A 24,394-nucleotide genomic window follows, 5' to 3' on the forward strand; every position below is an offset into this window, starting at 1 on the left:
GCCATCTCCTCCTCTTTTTTCTAGGCATGAAGCGGTTCTGCAGAGATATTCACATGATGCTGGGCTTCCAACCAGGGCTGTACTTTAAAGCCTGCTGGATGTTCCTGTCCCCGGCAATGATGATGGTAACTGGTGTGACTCTGCCGACGTTTGCTGAGCTTCCCTTACTCTGCCCTGCCCCATTGTCATGGTCTCAGCACCATTCGGATTAGTCTCGCTGGGACAAAATCTTTCCCAAGTCGCCTGGCTCCCCCTCTCAGCCAGCAGCATGGAATGGTCCTTGCACCCTCATATCAGCATGGGTCTCTAACCTGCTTCATCTTGGTGGGGTCTTTGTATCCCCTTCCCATCCCAGCCTGGGGAACCCAGGTTCCGGGGGGGAGGGGAAGGTGGGGAGAGTCACTAAGTTCTAGGGCTGGGCTTGGGTGAGAAACCTTCAGAGGATTTGGGATGCCAGCCTGTGATGGTCCTTGGGGTAGCTAGGTCTGGGAGTCACCTTGTTACGCCCCTGCTGCCAGCATGAGAGAGTCTTGCTTGTGCTTAACTGGGTGTCTGCTCCCTGACATCTCCAGCCTGTTAGCCACCCAAGCGCTCTGCTCTGGGCTATGCCAGCCCTAGCTTTGCCTTACAGGTTAACATTAGGTGCACCCCAGATCCCGAGCCCCTTTGAAGCGTTTCCCCATAGCGTTCAGCCCCTTCTCCACTGAACACTCCCAGAAACACCAGGTCTGCCATCCCCAAAGGAACAGTACTCACACCAGCGTGTACGATTCAGCTCAGGCCCAGCACTTTGTTTCACACCACCGCACTGAGATACATTGATAGTGAAAACAGCAATGCATTTACTATCAGAGCACCAAGATTCAAGTGATCGTGAGTCAGGAAACGGGAAACAAAATCATTGCCCGTTTTCTAGAGACTAACCTCAACTATGATTAGCCTCCTGTCTAAGAAATGTTATCTCACCCAAAGCCTTTTGCAACATCTTCAGCCCAGCTGGGCTGCAATCCTGATTTCATGAATGTCAGCACTGCCCATTTACCTCCTAGGGGCAGGATAAAGGGGTGTCTTCTGTGACTTCTACTTATATCCCCAGAGTTTGTTGTCTATCCCCAGAGACAGGATAACCCCCCATGGCTTTTGTTTCCTGTGTGCTGCTCTTCTATTGACATCACATCTTGTCAATAATTTTGTATGTCAAGGGGCATCCATTGTGTTAGCTACAATGTTTCATTCACATCCAACAGAGATCAGACCTGCAGCCATCTCTCCACAACACACCAGTCAAGATCCATGGGGCCTCACATACACCATATGTTGTGATAGGCATATCTCATCCAGCCTGTAAGTGCCCCAGCAGCTATGCAGGGGAAACCAGTCAGCACTATGAACTTGAACGAACTCACACAGGAAAATGATAAAAGACAAAACCACCATATCACCTGTGGGTGAACACTTTTCACACAGCGATCACTCTCCATCTGACCTCTCAGTCCTCATCCTCCAAAGAAACCTGCCCCACACTTCCAAAATACGAGCCTGGGAGCTTAAATTCACAACTCAGCTAGACACTACAAGTCATGGGCTGAAGAGTGACACTGGATTTGTGGTTTATTACAACAATCTGCAACGCACTAGTCCCACCTCACCCCCCCACCCCTGATTTTTGTCCTGTGACTGCAGAGGTGTTACTGGGCCACCTCACCTTGAATGGGCCCTTAGACTATGCATTAACTATTTATGCTAAACTCTGTTTTACTTGTATTTAGTTGTGACACCCTGAGTACTTTCCCCAGACTTGAAGGAGATCCCTGTGTAGCTTGAAAGCTTGTCTCTCTCTCAGCAGTAGAAGCTGGTCCAATAAAAGATATCACCTCACCCACCTTGCCTAGCCAACAGAGGGACAGGTGAATAAACACCTCGTCTGGCAAAAAACCTGGTTCTCCAGCTCTGCTGTGATACAAATTAAGAACATATTGGCCATGTTGTGTGTACACATAACTCCTTGCATAGCACCTGTACATACAGTTCACAAAGAGACCGGTGTGACGCCAGCTTTCATTTGAGAGACGTTGGTGAACCAGAATGTGCAGCCCAGAATTAGGTCATTCCTGTAACCCCCTGGCCAGCTGGCCCTGAGGGGTTCTTGGGCCACACAGCCCCAGGAAGGACTCATCCCTTGGACTCTCTCCCTGTGTTTCAGGCCCTGCTAGTGTACAATATAGTCAAGTACCAGCCCTCAGAGTATGGGAGTTACCGTTTCCCATACTGGGCCGAGGTCCTGGGCATCCTGATGGGGCTGTTCTCCTGCCTGATGATCCCCACAGGGATGGTGGTCGCGGTGCTCAGAGAAGAAGGGACACTGTGGGAGGTAAGTGGCAGATGGAGCAGCCTGTAAAAAGGGAGAGGATTCTACCCCTCCAGGGCGTCTCTTCCCTTGGCCACATCCCCCGGCTCTCCCCACTGCTAGATACCGTTTTTCTGTGTCATGAAATGTTGGTCTTTGGTTCCTGCTGGGTAACAGACAACCCCCTTCCTGCTCATTTTGGAGCCTTCGTTCGAGCCATAGGGCAAAAGGGGGCCGGCGCCTGGGGCTGTTCCCATGTGTGAGGGCTGAGAATTGAGCATCATGTCAGACTGGGCTACCTCACGGCTGCCTGTCTAGGGCAATCCTTCCGCTCTCCAGGCTCATGGCTGCTGGGGCTGGGGCTGGGGCTGTTAGCTCCCCCAGCAGCTCTGCCTGGTCAGGAGTTGAGGGCCCCAGGATGCCTGTCTTGTCTAACCTTTGCAGAATGGATTTAATGCATCTGCCCCAGCAAGCGCAAAGGCCTCACCTCAGCAGCACAGGTTCTCATCCCACCTGCCCTGTCCACGAATCCCGGGAACGGGTGTACAGGGCAGCATATTCCCGTGTATTTACAATGGTGTGGGGCACCCTCTAGTGGTGTGCACGGGACATCACAAAGTCATGCGTGTTTCAGATGCAGACCTGGAATGATAATCCAGAGAGGAATCAGGCCCCGCCTCACTTCTTTGCCAGGCCCCATGGCAACACATCGTGATATCACTGTTCGTGGCTCACACATGGATGGGGCCTATGCACAGATTCCGAATGCAGCCCACGTGCAGGGAGGGGGCATGGATGCACCGGAGCTTGCCCCTATTTGGCATGTAGGCAGTGTGTCTGGGGATAGCTGCATGTGGATTCCTGGTGCATGCTGCACAGCAGACAGCAGGCAACACACCTGTGTGTGTTTGCACCTCCATAAGGGAAGTGCCCAGCAGCTCTAGGCGTGTTTTATGACATTAATGCAATTAAAACAGTGTAAATCAGTGGATTTGCCTAGGGTGACCAGACAGCAAGTGTTAAAAAATCAGGACGGGGTAGGGGGTAATAGGTGTCTATATAAGAAAAAGCCTCCAAAATCGGGACATCTGGTCACCCTAGATTTGCCTCAGGAAAGTGAAGTTCTGATGGCAGAATCTACAGCCAGGTATAAAGAGGTGGCACAGATTTCCATGTACAGCCTCTCTCTTCCCTGAGTTACAGACTCATAGAAACGTAGAAAGGACCTCAAGAGATCTAGTCCATCCCCCTGGGATGAGGCAGGACCAAGTAAACCTAGATCATCCTTAGACTCATAGGTCAGAAGGGACCAATATGATCATCTAGTCCTTGCCAAGTTTTTATCCAGTCTGTTCTTAGAAGCCTCCGATGATGGAGATTCCACAACCTCCCTGGGTAACCTGTTCCAGGACTTCACTGTCCTTATAACTAGAAAGTTTTTCCTAATATCTAACCTAAATCTCCCTTGCTGCAAACTAAGCTGATTACTGATTGTTCTAGACATAAAGAACAATTGATCACTGTCCTCTGTAGAGCAACCGTTTATATATGTGAAGACTGTTACATGCCCCCGCAGCCTTCTCTTCTGAAGACTAAACATGCTCAACTCTTTCAACCTTTCCTCATAGATCAGGGTTTTCTAAATGTCTTATTTTTGTTGCTCTCCTCTGGACTCTCTCCAGTTTTTCCACATCTTTTTTCAAGTGTGGTACCCAAAACTGGATGCAGTCCTCCAGCTCCACGGTCTTACATGTGACACTGCTGTTAATACAGCCCTGAGGGGTATTTGCCTTTTTTGCCACCGCATTATACAGTTGACATATTCAATCTGTGACCCATGATAAGCCCAGATCCTTTTCAGCAGCACTGCTGCCCAGCCAGCTATTCCCCATTTTGGAGCCGTGCATTTGATTTTTCCTTCCTGAGTGTAGTACTTTGCCCTTGTCTTTTTATCATCATATGGTGATGAACAACAGAAGGGGAAGAAACAAAAATAATAAATGCCTTTAATTGGGTCATATGTGAGGCTCCCCTGCAACTGTCCAAATGCTGAGCCTTAATGGGTCCATGCTTTAGGCTCTGCAGTGCCAAATAATCATTACCCATTGTGGCTCAGTATTGCCCTCAAAGTAATCTCTCTGGGCACTACGTTCCTACAAGGGCCATGGCTGTGTTTGGGATGGGCTCAGGTAGTCAGGTTTGGCAGTAGCTGGGGTCAGTCAGATCAGCTGTTTCTGGCTGATGCTCTGAAGTTTCAGCTATTCCTGTGTACATTTTGCTGCATTCTCCCTCCCTGTTGACAGGAACTACATTCATGTTGTAGATAACAACACTAGGCCATAGCAACGACTTTTCTGACTCCGTTAACACACTCCAGAAGCTCACACCCTTCCTGCCTGCCCAGGACCAGAGACGGGTGGCTCTGGGCTACAGCCAAACACCCCCTAGGGAATAGGATTAGAGCTCAGAACACCAGTTTGCTTGTGCCCCATGCCAGGGTGGAGCCCAGCCAGGCTCCCAGAGGCCCTGTTGCAAAGAGAGGCAGACCCCTGCTCTCTTGAGGTTAAATGACCAGGCTCACTCCCAAAATAGCACAATGTAAATATCCTTGGAAGGTCTGATTCCTTCAGTGAATTGCCTCATTCCCTGACAGAGGAAAAACACACAACTGAGAGAGCTCAAGTGGCAAAGCTACACCCAGATCCAGGCTTCTCGGCAGCTTCGGCCACAAGACGGGGATGAATCTGGGTTCTTGCCTTGGCCCAATCTCTAATACAGATTAATAAAATAAAAGGAAACTCCCTATCAGTCCCTACTTACTACATCGCAGAGCCACAGCCCCTAGGACAAACCATAGCAAATACAGGCACTTAATTCAGAGCCCCAACCCTTTCCCCCTAGACCATAAACAGCATTACCAGCTAGCTTACTAGACCACTGATGGGGGGTTTTATACTGAGCTGCCTTCCCATCATGCTGTGGGACAAGGCTATCCCCACCTCTCCAGTCATTAAGGGAAGGGTGGTTCAGCCAATCCCTGCCCTCTGTGCCTGAGTGCCCCCACCCCTTCTTATGCAAGCAGAGGCTTCTGCTGGTGGCTTGCAGCTGCGAGCTGGTGATTACTCATTATTGGCAGTTCCCGTGAGTGGGGGTGGTGATTTTCCTGCACTAGGCTGGTGTCCCCTGAGCCCTGCTGCTCTCATCACACAGATGTGAGGATAATAGTGGTTAGCTGCCTTCCTCCATAAAGCCAGTGCTGCCTCCCCAGAAGCCTCTCACCCTGCTGTTTAGTCCTCAGGTGCATCAGGCCATAACCTGACAGGAAGAGCACAGCAGCTCAGACCCCTGAGCTGCCCAGCTGAGCTGCCCTTTGAGGGGCAGGTCTGCGGGGAGGGAGCTCCCTCCGGCCACTGCTGCAGGACTTGGGCAGACAGGCAGCCCCGTGGGTGCTGATCACACGGCTCCTGAGCAGTGAGCAAAGTGCCCAATGCGTTAATGAGATGATCCAAACACACAATGGCCCCAGGCAGCAGAGATGGTCTGGTGCCCCATGTGATTACAGCACCCCCTGTGGGCTGGCTAGAGATGGTCTGGTGCCCCATGTGATTACAGCACCCCCTGTGGGCCGGCTAGAGATGGTCTGGTGCCCCATGTGATTACAGCACCCCCTGTGGGCTGGCTAGAGATGGTCTGGTGCCCCATGTGATTACAGACCCTGTTGGTTCTGATGCCCTGACAGTAGCTGTGGAGTGAGTCTAGTGCAGAGCACCGGGTGGTGGGGCACTGTATGAAGAGTTCACCTGGTGATCTGTCACCACTCCTGAGCCTTGGTGCTTAGTGGGTGATTCTCTAACACCCCTGTTCATCTCCTGATTCCAACCACAGAGAATCCAGCAAGCCAGCCGGCCAGCCATGAACTGGGGTCCTTCTCTGGAGGAGAACAGAACCGGCACGTACGTGGCTACCTTGGCCGGCAGCCAGTCCCCCAAACCCTTGATGGTCCACATGAGGAAATACGGGGGAATTACCAGCTATGAGAACACAGCCATCGAGGTGGACAAGGAGATCGAGGAGGAAGAGGAGTCCATGATGTGAGGAGGCCACGAACCCGGTGGGGAGCAGAGAATGGGGGACGGCACCCCTGAACTTGCACAGTTGCACTTAGGCACTTCGGGCCGGTTAACTGGCCTTTCTAGAGGCAGCTGCGAGCTGCTGACCTTCCAGCATCCCACGGGATGCCCTGGCCTGTCCAGGAGAACACTGCTGAGAATTCCAGTGTTGCTGAGATTTTCGTTCAGTGTGGCAAGCTGTGTAATGAATGTGTGTGTTAGCTCTCCAGTGTCTGGGACCAGCTGCCCGACCCTACCCTGCTCCAGGCCTGCCCCACCCTGCCTGGGTGCCCTCCGCTCAGAGTTATGACTCATCGACCCCTGTGTAAAGACTGCGACATGCACCCACTTTGCACTCCTTTTGCCCAGGAATCAGTGAGCAAGGCAGCGGAGAACAAGGCTAGTAGTAGCTGTTGTTGTTGCTAATCCTGTTTAACTCCAGTGACACACGAACATTGCGAAGAAAGGATGTCTTTGTTAACCCCACCCTGTCAGTGGAGGGGTGTGAGTGCCCGTGGGTCCCACCTCTGCTGGGGTCCTCCAACAACAGCAGGGAAGACCAGATTGGCTATTCTTGATAGAGAAGTCTAGGGAAAAGAAACCCCATGTTATAAAACAAACCAACCTGCCCCCTCCCAGGCCTTTCTGGGCACGTCAGAGAAAGGTAAAACCTGGCCCTGGGTGTGTGATAAATCAGTCCTTTGCAGGTTGCTCTTAAGAGGTATTTGCACTCTGGGCCCCTCTTCACACTCGGGGTGAGGCGGTGTCAGGTAAACCCTGCCGTGGACTGCAGCTGGTGTTTGGGCACAGCCTCTGGCTGTGGCTGTCCCTCCCCTATTCCCACCCAGGGTGGAGCCGAGTAGGGCCCATGGGGGTGATGTCTAATCTCAGCAGTGCCCTGCAGTCACACGCCCTGGGAGCAGAGTGCAGGCTGCAGGGGGGCCACTTGTCATGATTGCCATGTGTTTTTTCCATTCGTTTGCAATGTGACGGGGTCGGCCCACTCGCCCCTGAGTGAAGGATGCAGCAGGACCAGCCAGGCGCTCTCTGGCATTGGTGCTCCATTGTGCTGCAGCGCTTGTGCTGTGCTGACTACCCCGTGAATTATGAATGAGAAGCTATTGGAAGTGTTACTAAAATAACTTCACAGAAAGAATGGAAAAAACCTCTCTGCATGGGCTCTTTGCAAGATCCCAGTCGCTGGGCACAGAGACCCCATGCTGAGGGGCAGCCTCCGCTCCAGAGTCTTCTCCAGGCAGGGACAGAAATCCAGTCCCACTTCTTGTCTTCCAGTACCAGGGTCCATTCAAGGTGGGCACGGATCACCTCCTCTTGTAGTCCTGGTTATTGACATTTGGGGGGGGGAGCCCCTTATCTCACATGGCAATTGGAAAATCCTGGACTGGCAATCAGTGCTTGCATGACATGGAGGATAGCTCCAGGAATATCCTAACTTTTCAAAGTCTCCAGGAAGTCCTCTCCCCCTATGGCCTCTTACAATTCCTACAGTAGGGTGCCCAGATAGTAAGTGTGAAAAATCGGGATGGGGTGGGGGGAACAGACGCCTATATAAAACAAAGCCCCGAATGTCAGGACTGTCCCTATAAAATCAAGTCTTCTGCTCACCCTATGTTACACACACCTCTCCACACCTTCCTCCCTCGGCAGTCTGAGGGCGTGGGTACCCTGTGCGCTGTGAGTACATCTACACAGCAAAAATCAATCCATCAATCAATCTGTGGCAGCGAGTCTCAGAGCTTGATAAGCTGACTCGGGCTTGCGGGGCTCAAAAGAGCAGTGTAGACATTCTGACTCAGGCTGAAACCTGGGATATGAGACTCTCCCCTGTTGCCAGGTTTCACAGCCTGGGTTCCAGCCCAAGCCTGAGCATCTACACTGCTACGTTTAGCCCACAGCTTGAACCCTGCATCACTTGACCTAGGCACTTTGCTGTGTAGATGTAACCTAAGCCTGGGCTCTGAATCAGGTTTGAGCCCAAGTCCCACTTCTGTCCACACACAAATCAATCTGACCTGGGTCCTAGGACCCTGCTAGGGGAGTGGTTCAGAGCCTGCAATCTGCTGTGATGTGGGTCCAAGCCCTGGCAATTTGCAGTGTGGCTGCAGGTCAAGCCGCAGACCCGAGCCAGAAGGTCTGCGGAGTGCAGCGCGGACGTGTTTGCAGGGCTGCGAGACCCGGGTCCAGCAGCTGTGAAACCAAGTTTTCAATGCAGTGCGGGGATGTCTGCATTTTGAGCTGGGGGTGCAATCCCCTGTTAGCACAATCAGAGGCAGTGCGCTAAAACAGCAGGGTAGCTGCAGTGGCGGAAGCAGCGGGAGGGGGTAGTTGCCTCCCCCCTGTATGTGCTGAGAGTCTCCCATGGGATTGTATGTGAGGCTGCTAGGCCTTCCTGCTGCTGCGTCTACGCTGCTACTGTTAGCGCACTAGATTGGAGCTAGCGTGGGTACGTATCTCTGAGCCAGACTTTGCCCGTCCTGCTCCAGTGTAGCCACACCCTCAGTGTTGGAGGCCACGGAATCAATGGCTCTTGGCAGCATGATTCCGGGTCCTGTGATTTCCAACCTTGCAAGCCTGCCCCGCAGGGTCCTGGCAGTCAGTGTGTGTTTGTGTGTCTGTGCGTCAGCAGCTCAGCTTCTGCGGGTGCTGTTGTGCATGGAGGGTGGAGCGTACCCTCTTTTAGGGAGCAGCTGTTCACTACCTAAGCTGCCCCCTTGGTGGTTTGTAGTGTACCCCGTGTTTGCCTACTGTGACGTGTGTTCTCGAGCGTGCGTGTGTTGTTGATGTAACATTGCAAACAAATGAAGATCCACCCTTCTGTGGGTACTGTTTTCACTGCACCCTGGGCTTGAAACAGGCGGTTACTGGCGGCTCCTGAGCTCGCTCGCTCTTGCATTATTAAAGCACCAGTTGTGTAGTGGTGAGATGCCACCGTGGGAGTGAGAAGGGTTATTTCCGCTTCCAGCTGAGCAGTGTTTCAGACGCAGCATTGAAGGACCAAAACTTCTCCCTTAACCTGAGTTCAAACCAGCCTGAACACAGGTTCCAAACCTACCAGCTCATTCCTAGAGGCCACTGAGCCCAATACATCATCTCCCATAACCACCAGAGAGCTGCTCCATGGAGGCCCGTAGGCCATTGTTTTTCATATTCATGATCCTCTACACAGCCAGCTTCTGAGCGGGTACGTCTACACAGGGATACAAAACCCACAGCTGGCCCGGCTCAGCTGACTTGGGCTTATGGGACCTTGGACTGCAGGGCTGAAAAAATCACTGTGTAGATTTTCACACTTGGGCTGGAGCCTAAGCTCTAGGACCCTACAAGGGTGCAGAGTCCCAGAGCTGGGGTTTCAACATGAGGCCAGAGTCTACACAGAAATTTGTAGCCCTGCCTCCCAAGCCCCGTGAGCCCTAGTTAGCTGACCCAGACCTTTTATGGGTCTTTTATGCCTGTGTAGATGTACCCAGAGAGACTAGAAGCAGACACACCGACTTAGCACCAGAAAGGCTGTGCTTGGGGGTCCTTCCAGCTGATTTCCAAGGCTGTATTCGAGATGGAGCAGAGCCAAATCCTAGCTTCAAACACCTCTGAACCCAGGGCTGAATTTTGAAAATGGCTCAGCCAAGCCGCAGGTCCCAACAATCTCCACGTGGGCTTAAAGTCTCCGTCTGGATCTGGATTTTATGGTTTGAGCCTTTCTCCGGCTCCAATAGCTCAGCTTCTGTGTGTCTCCAAATCGAACCTCCCCACTTCCTGAGGGCTATTGCATCCCCTGGAGTCCAGGACAATCTGGACTGGGTTTTGAAGAGCTGTGTGTTCCCGAGGTGTATCCTGGACTGGATTGGGTTTTGAAGGGCTGTGTGTTCCCGAGGTCTATCCTGGACTGGATTGGGCTTTGAAGGGCTGTGTGTTCCCGAGATCTGTCCTGGACTGGATTGGGTTTGATTGTAGATGGCTTCCATGGGTAAATGAAGTTTTGTGGTACCGCGTGCTTAGTGCTAAATGCAATCTCTAGTACTGGTGGCTTTACGAGAGTCACTGTGTTGCAGGCAGCTACACTGCGACTGTCCCGCTGTACATGCAATGGCCGTGCTGACCGAAGCCCTGCGGACTTTCCCGCCTGGGACCTTTGCCCCGAAGAAGATAAATACACAAGAAGCAGCCCCTGCAAGCCAGGAAAAGGCAGCCCTTGCGAGAGAGGCAATTCAATAGGGATAGGGCGAGGAGGCAAAGCTATGGCTGGGGAGCTGATCCAGAAAAGGAAAGTGCTGTCTGAGCGGCTATGCCATCTTTTGCCCACGCACAGCACTCAGCTCCCAGCATGCAACAGAGAGTCCTGTGAGCCAAGGAGCAGGCTGGTGGCCCTTCCTCAGCGAGGCTGGGCCTGCCTGGCAGTCCTGTCTCAGCTCAGTTCCTTTCTGCGCTGAAGACTGGGAAGAGACAGGCCACTCACCTGTGCGCTGCCCAAGGACTGCATATAACTGACCCCTGCACCTCCTGGGGTCCCTTCTGCATCTCCCACATGCCGCTTCCTTCCTCAGTGCCACAGCAAATGGGTATTAGCGTGGGCATGGCCGTGGGGGGACGGGGACAATGAGTGTAAATACTTTTATGATGAAATAAAACTCTTGCCTCCCTCTGGAGTCCCAGGTATCCCAGCACCTGTGGCTGGCAGTGATCGAGCCCCAGCAGCTGGGAGCGAGACATTCCCGTGCTGGCCGGCTGCTCGTCCTCCTGCGTGTGCGCACAAGGCTGGGTTAATGGTAGGCACTAGAGAGAGACGCAGCTATTCCCCCACTCGGAGCTCTGTTTTTCCCCTTTATGGCTGGCGCCTAATGGAGGCGACACTGCTAATTGTTTCCCCTGTTGATAGGCCATCTCCCTCAGCTCAGAGCCCAGGGAACGGCTCTAATGGCTCTTGCTGTCCTGTCTGACAGCTCCCTCCTCCTCCCCCAGGGAATGCGGAACACCACACTGAGGACAGCTGGGAACCCCAGAGCACCCCGAAGTCCCGAGCTCCCTTCTCCACCCCTCTGGCAACAATCAGTGCCCGGTGCCCAGAGCGAGCGACTCAGGGGAGGGTGGCTCTGTGTTGGAGCTGCCCTACCCCACTTGCCACTGGGTCACCATTTGCTTTCCTCTTGCGTCGAGCCTTCCACACTCATTCTATATGACTCACTTTCACAATCCTCCTCTCCATGCCCAGAGGCTGAGGGGCCCCAGCAGTGAGGGTCTTCCCTTCGCCTCCCTGCCTAATCCTGGCATGGCTGCTGCAGCTCAGACACCAAGCCGGAGAGGGGCAGCACTGGATGCCTGCACAGAGCCCTGAGCTAGCTAGCTAGGCTTTGGTCAGACACACGTATGGGGCTCAACACTGGGGTAACTGGGTGGAATGCTGTCCCCTGGCTATACAGGAGGTCAGACTGCATGAGCTAATTCTTATTATTTGGGTTACCATAGGACCCAAGAGCCTCAGTCACAGACCAGGACTCCATCGCGCTAGGCGCTGTACAACACAGAACAAAAAGACAGGCCCTGTCCTGAGACACTGGCAATCTAGGCATAAGCTTGGTCCTTTCTGGCCTTAAACTCTAGAAATCTATGAATTTCCACTGAGCTGACTAGGATTTGAGGGGGGTTCAGGCCCTCCCAGAATCAGGTCCCCAGCAGGCAACTCCCAGCCCTGGAGACTAAAATAGCTTAAGTTCGGCTGTGGCTCTGGTTGGTATTTCTCCCATTTCCTCTCCATTCAGACAGACGATACCCTCACTGCCTGTGCTCTGCTCCAACAACACCGCGACTGCTCCTACTCCGTTGGCCTCCTGTTGCATGGGGCAGCGCAAGAGCCAGGCTGCATTCGCACGGATTGCTTCATGGCACACGGCAAATCTGCAGCATCTCGGGCAGAGGAAATGGATGCTTCCTAGCTGACTGCATGTGTGACACAGTGGCTGGCAACATGGCCTGGCAATGTGTGGATTCTGGGCTCAGGCCCAAGGCGGTGCAGTGACAGAGGGCTGTGCGACACTAGAGATGCTGTTCTTCCAACGATTTGCTTAGCTTGGCAGCTCTTTGGAGCAGCGCTCGTTGTTTTGTTCTGGGTTTGCATGGTCCCTAGTGCACCGAGGCCCTGGTCTGGGGCTGCTGGATGCTATGGTAACGGAAACAAGTGGGGATAAGATAACACGACACTGAAATAAGAATTAAATCATCTCCTTTCTGCGTTGCTGGACCTCCTGGCGGTAACTACAGACACGAACACTGTCCCATCTGCGCTGAGGCACACCCTGGTGTTCTTGTCAGCCATCCCAAGGCTGTCGGTGAGCTGTCGCTGGGCACACCATGGCTGCTGCCTGCATAGTCACTGCCCAGCCAGCGTGGACTGGGCTCTCTGCAGCGTGACCCCTGCCTCATGGCCGGCTGGAGAACAGCATCTGCTTGAAGTCACAGGCTCCAGGCACCGGTGGGAGGTGCATCGGGGGCAAGCCTGCCGGCTGGTCTGTTGAAAGAGGGCTGTGAACGCAGAAGGGAAGGGGCCCGAGGAATAACGCCCTCAGATGACTGCGGCCTACTTAGCGTTTTACATTGAGGGGGGAGTGGCACAGAGATTTCACCTGCTTTCACCTACTCCGCTCTAGAGGACACTGAATTCTGGGCTGTGGGGCGTGGTCTCCCCAAAGAGAGAGCGCCCCCCTCCTTATGCCCTGGAAGAGGGGCAGATGCCTATATTTTGTGCATGAGCAACCCCCTCCTTGGCCGTATCTGCCCTTTCCCCCTGCCCGGGGGCGCTCCAGCCCCAGCGGAGTTAATCATTAGCGGCCCGCCATAAAGGGATGGGTTATGGAACGTTCCGTTTCTGGCAGGGCCTAGGAAGGGGGCTGCAATAAAGATTTACGGCTGCAGCCAACGATGTGCTCTGACCTTGACACTGTTTACCCAAAAGGAGACATCAGAGTGCAGTTTTATGGCCTCGGCCCCTCGCCATTGGGTGAGGGCGAGGGCACCTGGGAGTGGATTGGGTTGAGAAGAAAGAGACCGAGAGCTGATTGGCGAACAGCGAGGGAGCTAAGTAACGGGGCGAGCGCCGATTGGCCAGGGGAGTTGGCGGTTAGGGCAGCGAAGAAGGGAGTTGAACCGATTGGCTGGGTAGCTGCGGTGTGTTTGCTGGTAGAACCAGTGCAGTGAGCTCAGGAAAGGCTGGGGTGGGGCGTGCAGGGCAGGCCGTGGGTCACCTGGCTGATCAGTGACGATACACTGGTGAGGTGGCTTGATGAGTGACTCCCTCCTGCCAGCGAGACAGGCTCACACTGCTCATTCCCACGCATTGCCCTACCCCCACTCAGGTGGGGTTCCTCAGGAATGGGTCCGTCCCCACCTCCATCTCTCCGCTGGCCCTTCTTCCCCACCAAAGGAGGCTGCCACGAGAACATGGGGAAGACTCCATTTGGGTGAACTGTGGAGAGCTGTCCAGGCTTGGGCTGGGGTGGGCAAGTCAGCAGGAGCTGAGGGAAAGGCTTGCTGCTAGCTGACTTCCGTGGTTGGTGCAGTTTGATTCCCATGGGAATAGGGTGGAGATGCCCTGGTTGAGCAAACACTTCCCCCTTGCAAAGGAAGAGGCTATAAAACATTTACCCAGAGCCAGCCTCACATGTCAGTTAAATGTACGTCACTGTCCCTCTGGGGGGGTGAAGGGGAGAAAGCAAATACCACATGCCGACAGCCCACCCCACGGCTCACACCCTCATGCCATTTATAGCTCCTGTTGCCTAGGCTTTGGTGTGACTCTGGGATTGTTTCACACCCGCATGTGGCTACCCGCGCACCATTAACACGGGGAGCTGGACGCTCAATTTGAGAGCTGGGGTCCAATTCGCATAGACAGCTTTGAATATCTCAGCCCCCAAACCCACCTGACTGCAGCACCTCTGAAAATCAGGCCCCAGATGTCTCCAACTGGGCACCCAGAACCACAGGCACCTCAAATTACAGGCCACTTTTGAACATTCTGTCCCTCAGTGACTCAGGAATAGAGCCCGGGTCTCTGTGTCCTGATGCCCAGGCCTCTGCTTTAGGCACAAGATCATCCTTCCCACCTAACACGCACCTTCACCCACAAACAGGCCAGCCCCCTCTCACTGCTCACCTTTCAGCAGGGAGGTCCCATTCCCTATGGGGCAGCACACCAAGGATGCTCCAAGTCTCACACACAGGCACTCCCTTGCCTCTGCTTGGGCACTGGTTATAAAATGAGGCAGCCATCAGAAACTGGAGATGGATGTAACAGAGCAGGGGAGGGAGCTCTGGCAGGTACAGACAGCTGGGTAGAGTGTGGAGGATACAAGCCCAAAATGAGTAACTTGTGGATGTCCAACATGATACACTCTAAAGGGATTCGAGTTTCAGGAAGTGCTGAGCACACAGAAAGTGTCTCAAGTCGGGCACCCATGATCATGAGGCCATTTTGAAAAGCTTGCCTAGTATCTTTGGGAAAGCTCCTCTAGCTGAATTTGCACTGGGGGACTCACCTGGGGAAGCTAGTTGTGCATTGCAGACTTGGCGGTAAGAACAAGCTGTTGAACTTAAGTTCTGTATTTTGCACAGCTGTGAATTTGGAACAGTTGGGTCTGCGTTTGGGCTGGAGCTGGTGCCATTTTTAAATGTGCAATTGTTTTCAGGTGCAGTGACGTGTAGGTGAAAACAGCAGCATGATGCTAATGAACTGTCTGCTTGCCACGAGCAGAAAGGCAGCCAGAATTCCTGGTGGGAGCAAATTGACCCTGGAATAGCAGAGGTAGGGAACAATCCAGGGTAGTAAGACAATTTAACGACCCTGCAAGTTTGATTTTACTTGTCAATAATGAAAGAAGCTGGGTTGGTTATTGTTGCAAGGCAGAAAGTGAATCGGGACCCAGCACACCAGAATTACAGACCGGGTGGGGAGCATTGCACTGGGCTCTGCTCTTTATTTCTAGCAGCCCACGTAAGGCCTGAGTCCCGGGGAACTGACTTATTCACATTTGGTTTTCAAAGTGCAGAACAAGCCCTGCCAAGTTCTATGACACATGGCAATTTCTGATCCAGTTTGTTGTCCTGGTTGAAGTGCAAGAAAAAGAAAACACTTGACTTGATGGCATTTGAAAAGCAAAGTGGCCTGTGCTTGCAGCTCTCCTGAGTCGGAGGCTCCTATTTACAACAGCAGGTTTGGACTCGGTGGGAGCACAGGCTTAAATCCTGGCAGGCGCACACAGTGGGATTGGACAGTTAGCTGGGTGTGGGTCTTTCAGGTGAGGCCTCTCTTCTGCTCTTTCTGGGTACTAAAAATCCCTTGGGAATTTCCGTAAGAATAAGGGTTTGCTTCTGGGTCCTGAGCTGGGCCAAATTTTCACCCCCACTCTCCGTTTGCAACCCACTCTGAGCTGGTCAGCTACCACGCTATACTCCAGAGGTGGCTGCATTTCAGTGATGCCATGTGTAGTGATAAAATGCTTTAGGATATTATTAATTTTTATTTCTGATCCTGGCCAGTAACCTGGGCACAGCAGGATTCTGGGGTAACACTTCTCCCCAGACTGCAAGGCCTCTGGCTCTGTAGAGGGGCAGGACGGCAAACACTACAGGGTAGGAACTCATTTTCTCCCCAGGAGCCCTTACCATCCCTATTGCAAACAGGCTGGTCTGGAGTGTCTTGGCAAAGGCAGCCCTGCTGCTTCATTCCTCCATGAGACAGGAAATGAGAACCTCTTGGCTAAGCATCCTCATGCTCTGGATAAAGAGGCCAAGCAAAATTAAATCCACACCATGCATCTGTGAGAGACCAGAGCTTCTGATGGCTCAAGCTGGCATCTGCAGTGCCCCAAGATGATGGAAAGTGGACGAAGGTCTGCGTCCCATGGAAGATAAGTTCACTTTCAATGGAGGAGCTGATGAAGGGACGTCTCAGTGAGATCCTGAGTCAGTCAGCCCATTTCATGGGGTATCCAAAGGTATCAGCCCTGTCCTGATTAGCTCCTATCCCAAAAGCCCTATTAAGAAACATTCCCTCAGTTCCCCATCTCCACAGGCTTTACCTGTGTGAACTAAGCAGCTGTGCAGATAGTGGGCGTTCACCGCCCTCTGGCAGACAGACTGTGGTATTGCAAGCACGGGCTTGGAGTACTCGTAATATAAGGAAGCTCACATTGTGTCACTGCACATGGCCTCCTGGTCCCAGGGCTGCTGGGGGTTCAGCAGCTCCCCCAGCCTGAAGTGGTTTCCATCATATGCAGGGTTTACAGTTTGGTTCAATGGCTTTCAGAACCCCCACTATTGTTCCAGTGCCACTGCCTGGTCCTGTCTTGTATCCCTCTCACCATTTCAAATCTCCTGCTCGGGGGACCTGCAGTCATTCCCGCAGAGGGATTTTAAATGCTGTTCCTGCAGCTTTTCCTGGCTGTGACATTATATTATAGCACACTGCATCAGTACCCTACTCCCTGCTGTGTGAGATGGACCACTCCGAGATACGCACCTATGCCCTGGTTCTCACCCTTGCCTAAGGGCAGCATGTGGTGCATACAGAGGAGACCCCCCCTCCCCACCAGGGCAAACTCCAGGCCCCTTGTGTTAGACTGCAGACATGATAGGCTGGACCCTGTCAGTCAGACTCTGCTTTGGTTGCCTTTGGCAGGGCAGTCAAAGGCCAAGAAACTTACACAATCTCCCAGCAGCTGAAACTCCCTGTGCATCACTGGGGCCCCTCCGGCCACCAGAGCTCAAATTCTTGTTAATATCTTTCGTAGCAGACAGAAATCCCCTGGCCTCGGGGGCGGCTCTAGGGATTTTGCTGCCCCATGCACGGCAGGCAGGCTGCCTTCGGTGGCAGGCCTGCAGGAGGTCCGCTGAAGCCGCCGGACCAGCGGACCTTCCGCAGGCAAGCTGTGCTGCCCTCGCAGTGACCATCAGAGCGCCCAGTGACTTGCTGCCCCAAGCACACGCTTGGCGTGCTGGTGCCTGGAGCCGCCCCTGCCTGGCCTCATCTGTGCTGAGGCTGCCAGCTCTCATGTGGGCACCCAGCCGTTGAGGACAGAAGTTCTGCCAGCTCATAATGACTTTCTGTCACTACCAATCCGGGGCAGATTGGCTCTAATGACCTAGATGTTGGAGGCTCCCTAGCTCATTCTGGGAATCCTGAGCCAGCTACTCCTCCTAGGGAAAGTGTCAAGAAAAACTACCATGCCCTCCCACCAAGTGTTTTCTGCATGTGCAGGTGCAGCTCCACCAGAGGTGTGCGAGGAGGCAGCAGGAGAGACGCAGCCCCAACTGCAGGCATTCACAGAGGAAGCACTAGGGGCACTGGGGCTGCTGTAAGGACACGGCAGCTCCAGCAGGCATAGAGTTGGAAAGTCTCTTGCTGCTCACTCTAAGGGAAATCAATCAGGTGGAGTCCAACATCAGCTGGAGGCTTGTGTGCATCTGTCCTGCATAGTCCTTGTACCTCGTGGAAGGCTGAAGATGTTTGACGGGGTCTCTTTGCGGGACACAACTTGCCATCAGTTTTTATCTTTAAAGCCCTACTTTGTGAGGCCTGCTTATCAGATCAGGAGCGCGTCACCTTGCTGACATTGGAAAAGACAGTGAAACCTGCTTAGCCATCCCACCTCCTCTAGGCAATCCCCGGTCTGAAGTGCTGACTTTAAAGTAGCCCCCAGGTTTATCAATACACCCAGCCCGTGAAGCCCAGCTCCGCTAGGTGACTGATTGTTCTCGGCTTGATGGATGGTAGCATAAGACAGAGTTCACTTAAAGGGACACCAGCAGCATGAGCGTTGCATTTCACTCCAAAAATTTTGTCCCTGTTCGTTATGACTAGCACCTAAGGAGACTATTGCTGAAAGAAATGAGTGTGGGTGTGGGGAGGGAGAAGGGGGAATGCATCCCTATCCTTCAGCTGGTTTCCTTTGCATATAGTCAATTTCAATATTTCTCTCTATGCTTCAGGGATGGGCAAAGTACAAAACCTGAGATGGAGACGCTTAGCAGGGGGAAAACTGACCACAGCCCCGATTCAGCATAACTTTAACTTAAAAGGAAGCATTCGCTTAAATGCTTTGCTGAATTGGGGCCATGCCGAAAAAGAGATCTTTGTCAATATCACCAGGGAGAAGAAAAACCCTTTGGAAGGATTTTATTTTAGGAGGAAATAATCACAGCCAGTGGTGTTTAAAGGGAGGGGAATATATATATAAAAAAAGAGTCAATCTCACATAAATAAATACATTGCAGCAGATTGCCTCACTTTCATTTACAATCCCGAATAAACAAAAGGAGAGTGAGTCACACTTAAGCTTTGGGCCAGGTACTTCTTTTTTGTTCTCTGCTTGTACAACACCTGGCACAGCGTTTTTCAAATGCGGCCACAGTGGCTGCGTGTGGCCACCAGGGAAACTAGCGCCCCCTTCCTCTCCCTGTTGCTCCTGGAAGGACCACCTTGGTGTGGGTTGCTGTGGCCACGAGCAGGGGTTGGGCCCTGGAGTCAGCTGGGGCATAACGCTGTAGGAGCAGACAGTTGGCAAGTTCCCCACATTCCCAGAGGTGGTGGGGCTCAGGCTTTGGGCTTCAGCACTGGGGTCGTGGGACAGCAGGCTCTGGACGTGGGGCTTTGAGCTCTGGCTGTGTGGCGGCAGGCCCTAGGCTCCAGCCACATGGCTTTGGGCTCTGTTCCTGGGCCCTGTTCTCTGGCCGCAGGGCTTCAGGCTCCAGTCCCCCACTGCCTCCCCCACATCTCCCCTGGCCTCCACTGCCTCCCCCAACCCTCCCTTCAGGGCATAATTTGTTCCCAGGCTTGCCAGGGTGAGTAAGTCTGCTGTGAAAAGTGATACTGGCAGGTTCGTTAATATCACATTTCACAACAGACTTGCTAGCTAGCAATAAATAACTTACAATGATTTGGACGTGTCTATGTGCATATTTATTTGGTTTTTAGGGAAAAGGGTGAGAGCAGCCCCCAGCAGGAGTTGGTGGCTGCACTCTGAGGCCACCAAAAAAATTGTCCTGAGAACCTCTAGGATAATGGGGACTTCATCCATAAGTGAGACTCCAAGGGGGTCTGATAATACAAATAATAAAGATCCCATCTCTCCCCCCTCTAACCTCAATCCCCGTCTCAACCCTTTGGACTCCCTGAAACAGACCAAGTGCCAGATTATTTGAGTCACTGCAGGAGGAATCATCACTTTCCATGCTCAGAAGTTTGTAGCTATTTATTGCACTTGAAACACTAAGAATAAAACTGACAATTCCCCTCCCCCGCCCCCGCACTCCAAGTCCCCCAAAAATATAGCATCAAATTTGAGCAGTGATCATTCTGTTCACAGCCACAGGTTCAAAAAAACAGTAACAAAGAATCCAACACGGACACGCCGCTTTACAGATCGGATTCACTTACAAAAGATGCCACAAGGCTTAGGGTCCAACCACACTGAGTTACAATCAGGAGAGGACACACCGCAGCCTCTCGCTGGGGTTTTCATTTGTTACATTAAAAAGCTCCTTATTTTTTTTATTATTATATTGTTTTTTTGCAGTTGTGTGAAATAAATATTTCCATAGAGATTTCATGTATGTATATATCTATATATATATCTATGTATATCTCATTATAGTTTTTAAACCACTGTTAACATTTTCCCTGCTTGTTCCAAAAATGTTACAAAAGCCCTAAAATTGTGCAACAGTTAGAAAAAAGTAACAACAATCCAAAAGAAACAAGTCAATAAATAACACCCCGCTTCCCCGGAACCCCCACCCTCCCTCACTGGTGTCACGGTTACAAAAAGGGTAGATGGTTCACAGCCGTGCGACAACAGAGGAGAAGGAAGGCAGCTCAGCCAAGGGAGGGGAGCCAGGTAGGTCTACAGGGAAGGTCTGTAACCACCTGGGTCCCCGACGGCATTGAATGGGAGCAGGGACAGACAGCAGGTCCTTCATTCCAGGCTCCATCCATGGCAAGGAAGGTGTTTTTGTTACACTTTATATTAAGGTTCCCTGTATCGATAGACTATAAAGTGTTAGAAGATGTTTTAATACATGGTTCATCAATTGTAGAATCCAAGCGGGAGCTTTAAAGCATCAATAACCTCTTCTGAGGAAGTGCCTACAACCTTCTGTGGCACTTCTATTGCTCGCGTCTGTGATGCTTATGCTGGCCGTGGTCACTTGTTAACCCTTTATAAACAGTGTGTAAAGATGTGACCACTTATTCTTTGCACTTCACCACGGCTGTTGTGTCTGTGAAGGGTTAATTGGGGTTCACACCAAGAGTGTTTACCTTCTGGGGATCCTGGCAAATCTCTTCCCCCTGATCCCCAGCCAGGCAATTTGGGGGTGGATCCAAAGCTACTGGAATGTAGGCATATACCTCCAAAGAACTTCCTGAAAACCCAGCTGAGCATGCCCAAGGGAATATGCCCCCAACATGGCCTAAACACCAACAGATGTGTTTCTCTGGGCTAGAAACGAGGGTTAATCATGCTCCTGGAGTGTCCGCGGGAGAGAACTGCATGGTCTTCTGCATCTCTGCTGTCCTCAAGGGAAAGCTACTTCTGGGGCACAGGACTGTCTTAAAGATACGTCACCATCCTCCACAGACACTGTGGTCATGGTGCCCCACTGCAAACATCAGATAAAGCGTTACCTCTGTCTTCAACTCTTCATCAATGAGGATTTGCATCAGCTGGACTGCCACAGAGCCATTGCAGAGCCATCCTGGAAACTCCAGGATGGGTCACCAGCCTATGCCTGCTGCTTGCTGACCTGTCCATTTCCCTAGTGACGCTACACTAGGTGATGGTCATGGTGGGTTTGGAGTCAAGGTCTGGTTCTTTGTTCATCATACTGGGCAGTGTGATTGTCTTCTGTTGTAGAAAGGAGAGCCTGAAATGTCCTCGCAATAACCTACAGGGTAAATTACCAGGGAGGCGACTTTTTAACCATGTAGGTCCCCATAGACCACAGAACCTTCATACTCGAGGTACGAGATGCACAGGGGTTTAATGCAGGCCATTTTCTTTCAGTGACATAGCAAGCTGAAAACCTAAGCTGCTCCAAAGACATCAGAAGACATGATACCATTAGTGCGGCTTATGGACAGGCAGGTTTACGCTGGACTGTGCCGTGATACTATCACTGCATTGCACTTGTGACTGAAATTGATGGGATGCTGTAGTGTTACCGCCTGCAGGACAGGTCTTAGGGGATAGGGTGTTTTCCACCCTTCAGAGCAGAGCTATCCATAGACGGGCGGCAATGAGGGTGGGAAGAGGCTAAAGTCGCCCATCTCTTTCCAGGCTGAGGGTTGATGCAACAGCAAGGACATGAGAGATGCTGCTGCAGACAGACTGGCAGCTTCCCGAGGCTCAGAAGGGAATTGCCACCACCACCTCCTCCAGCCTACAAAGCAGAAACCACAGCAGCAAATGCTCTCACCGCAGCTGTTGCTTGTGGTCTCCTGTGACAGACGGGGAAGTAGGAGGGTGACTGAGTGTGGCTTGGCCTCGAGGACTGGGCTACCGGGGGAGAGACAGTGCCCTTTGTTCTGGAAGCCAAAGAAGAGCCAGTCTGCTGTGACGGAGGGTGCTTTGTCTCGGAGGAATTGGAGAGTTTAGGGAAGACCATTGAATCCAGGAGCCGACCAGGGATAAAGGAATTTTGATACAGCTGCGAAAGGAAGGCTGCAGCTTAGTACCATGTCAATGTTTACTCAAAGACCTGCGCGGACACCTGTGCTAGGTGTCCAGGGCCAAGCTGGGGATGCAGACCAGGGCACAACAATCCGTTTGTGGTAGCAGAGCCCTAAAGTGCGGGTGCTAAAAGCAGACGTGGTGGGCAGGATGTGAACAGCTGAAGCGCCTCTTCCTTGTCAGGATTCTCCTTTCCTGGAAGACGAAAAAGAGCCAAAGCCCCAGCCTCTGCAGGGAACCTGCTTCACTTGGAAATGCTCAGGTGGCTCATTATTATTATTAATAAAGTCTCGTGGGTGTTGTATGACTTCCATTCAGCCGATGACAGAGGATGAGCCTTCCTCTGAGAAAGAAATCCATGGGGAAACAGTCCGAAGAGGGACACACTTCTAAGAAGTCAGGCTATAACCATGCTGGAAGCAAAGCCAAACTGGGTGCAGAAATGGGTGGAGCCTAGGTGGATGTGGCTGTTCAGCCCTAGCAGCAGAGGTGAGTTTTACCATGGTATCCAATCAGCTTCATCCCTTCAAAGGAGGTTCTCATATAGTAAAAGGAGAACATTTCTGCACAAAGGTCAACGTTCTTCTGAGCGCCTCTCCATGGTCTCAAAGGTATTTGTGTTCTACGCCTGGCCTCCAGCACCCCCTCCCCCTAGGGTGACCAGAGAGCAAGGGGGAAAAATCGGGACACTGTTTGGGGGAGAGGGGATGGGTACAGTTGCGTGTATAAAGCCCCTAATATCAGGAGGTCTGGTCACCCTACCTCCTCCCGTCTGTCCAGTCCAGCTGCTCTTTATGGTCAGAACTCACCACGGGTGCAGCTCCACCATCAGTCGCAAAGGTGGAAGCTATATGTGCAGGCTGGACTCAAACTACAGCCTCCACTGGTGGAGTTACACTGGGGGCTGATTACCACACTGGAACTTGATAGCACAGCCGCAGCCTTAATGGCTGATCCTGCAATTAAATCACAATCCGGCCAGTGCCCTGGGAATGTTCACAACATCCAAAATACTGCCGATGCCCAGATGGCATGGTGATTAATAGGTGGATGAGACACCTCATCCGAGTTGGCTTCACAGTAGGTTCTAGAGGAGCATAGTAAGCTGTGAAGGAGCCAACGCCCTCATTTAGACACAAATAGCTTTGGCACTGAGCAAACACAAGAAGAAAAAAACACTGTGATAAAGCAACTCTAAAAGGCTGATCCTCTCCCCAGCATGAGAGTGCCTGTTTAAGAGAAGATTCTGGGCCAGAATCTCAGCCGGCGTGAGTCAGTGTCGCTCCCTTGTAAATCAGCATAGGTCTATTGAGTTTCATGGACCGACACTGATTTCCACCAGCAAAGAATCTGGCTGACATGTCCCTAAAAAGGCACATTCAACGCGCATTCTACACAATGAGCTCACGATGGGGTCAGTGGAATCTCACAGAACAATGCCTCCTGAAGCTTGTTAAATGCCCCGGCTGCTTGGATTTCTTCCCCTCACGTCCAATGAGAAAATATTTTCGCACTTTGCAAACATGGCTGTGTTTCAGCAGGCGGTTGTCCTGCTTTGATGGTGAGCTAAGCACTTGAAAGCACGGAAAAGGCAAAATACACTATTCAGAATTTACATTGAGAATACACTGGGTTTTTTTGTCCAAAACAAGCATTTTTGTTTGTTTGTTTCTAAATACACGCACCGTCTATAAAGTTAAACGTCATGCAAATGAAGAAAGTGCAATTAGAAAGTCCCCAGGCAGCGCAAGTGCACTGCAGTAACTTCACATCAAAGAGTAAAGAAGTTGCAGTTGGAAAAAAAGAGAACAGGAAATGGAAAGATTACCAAAAAATAACCAGATCACGCCTCTCCTACCTCTACCAAAAACAGACGTCTTTCCAGTCCCTCCCGATGTCATGAGACTGACATAACGGTGGCACCGGAAGAACAACTGGATGGTTGTTTATCGTTCAAAAAAATGCACAGGCTCAGAAATGACCCATGCCTGCTGTATTCCTGCCAGTTGGCTTAGATGTCCCTTGCAAATGATCACTCTCCTTGCGGAACCTGCAACTTCAGCCCAGGAATGCCTCACTGTCCAGCTGTCTCCATTCAAATGGGCACATCTGACATTCAAACATTTCCATTGCAAATAGAAACGACCACGTTACCACAAGTCCCATGCGTCTTAAGGGGCTCAACTTGGTTCGCAGGAAAA

The 24,394-nt window shown here is 52.0% G+C and overlaps 1 protein-coding gene across 3 annotated transcripts in view; it reads left to right on the forward strand.

The window, feature by feature from the left end:
• The window catches only part of SLC6A7 (solute carrier family 6 member 7), a 34,807-nt gene extending 24,166 nt beyond the window's left edge, over window positions 1–10,641 (forward strand). For 2 of the 3 annotated variants that reach the window (XM_032772097.2, XM_032772107.2), the window contains 3 exons: window positions 25–125; window positions 2,204–2,371; window positions 6,233–10,641. In XM_032772097.2, the coding sequence (XP_032627988.1) occupies window positions 25–125; window positions 2,204–2,371; window positions 6,233–6,442 (479 nt within the window). In that variant the 3' untranslated portion in view covers window positions 6,443–10,641. The remainder of the gene's footprint in view (window positions 1–24; window positions 126–2,203; window positions 2,372–6,232) is intronic. The other variant, XR_012656319.1, reaches the window with a different exon arrangement.
• The last annotated feature ends 13,753 nt before the right edge of the window (window positions 10,642–24,394 follow it).

Source organism: Chelonoidis abingdonii, chromosome 7 (assembly GCF_003597395.2).
Source record: "Chelonoidis abingdonii isolate Lonesome George chromosome 7, CheloAbing_2.0, whole genome shotgun sequence".
NCBI lineage: Eukaryota > Metazoa > Chordata > Testudines > Testudinidae > Chelonoidis > Chelonoidis abingdonii.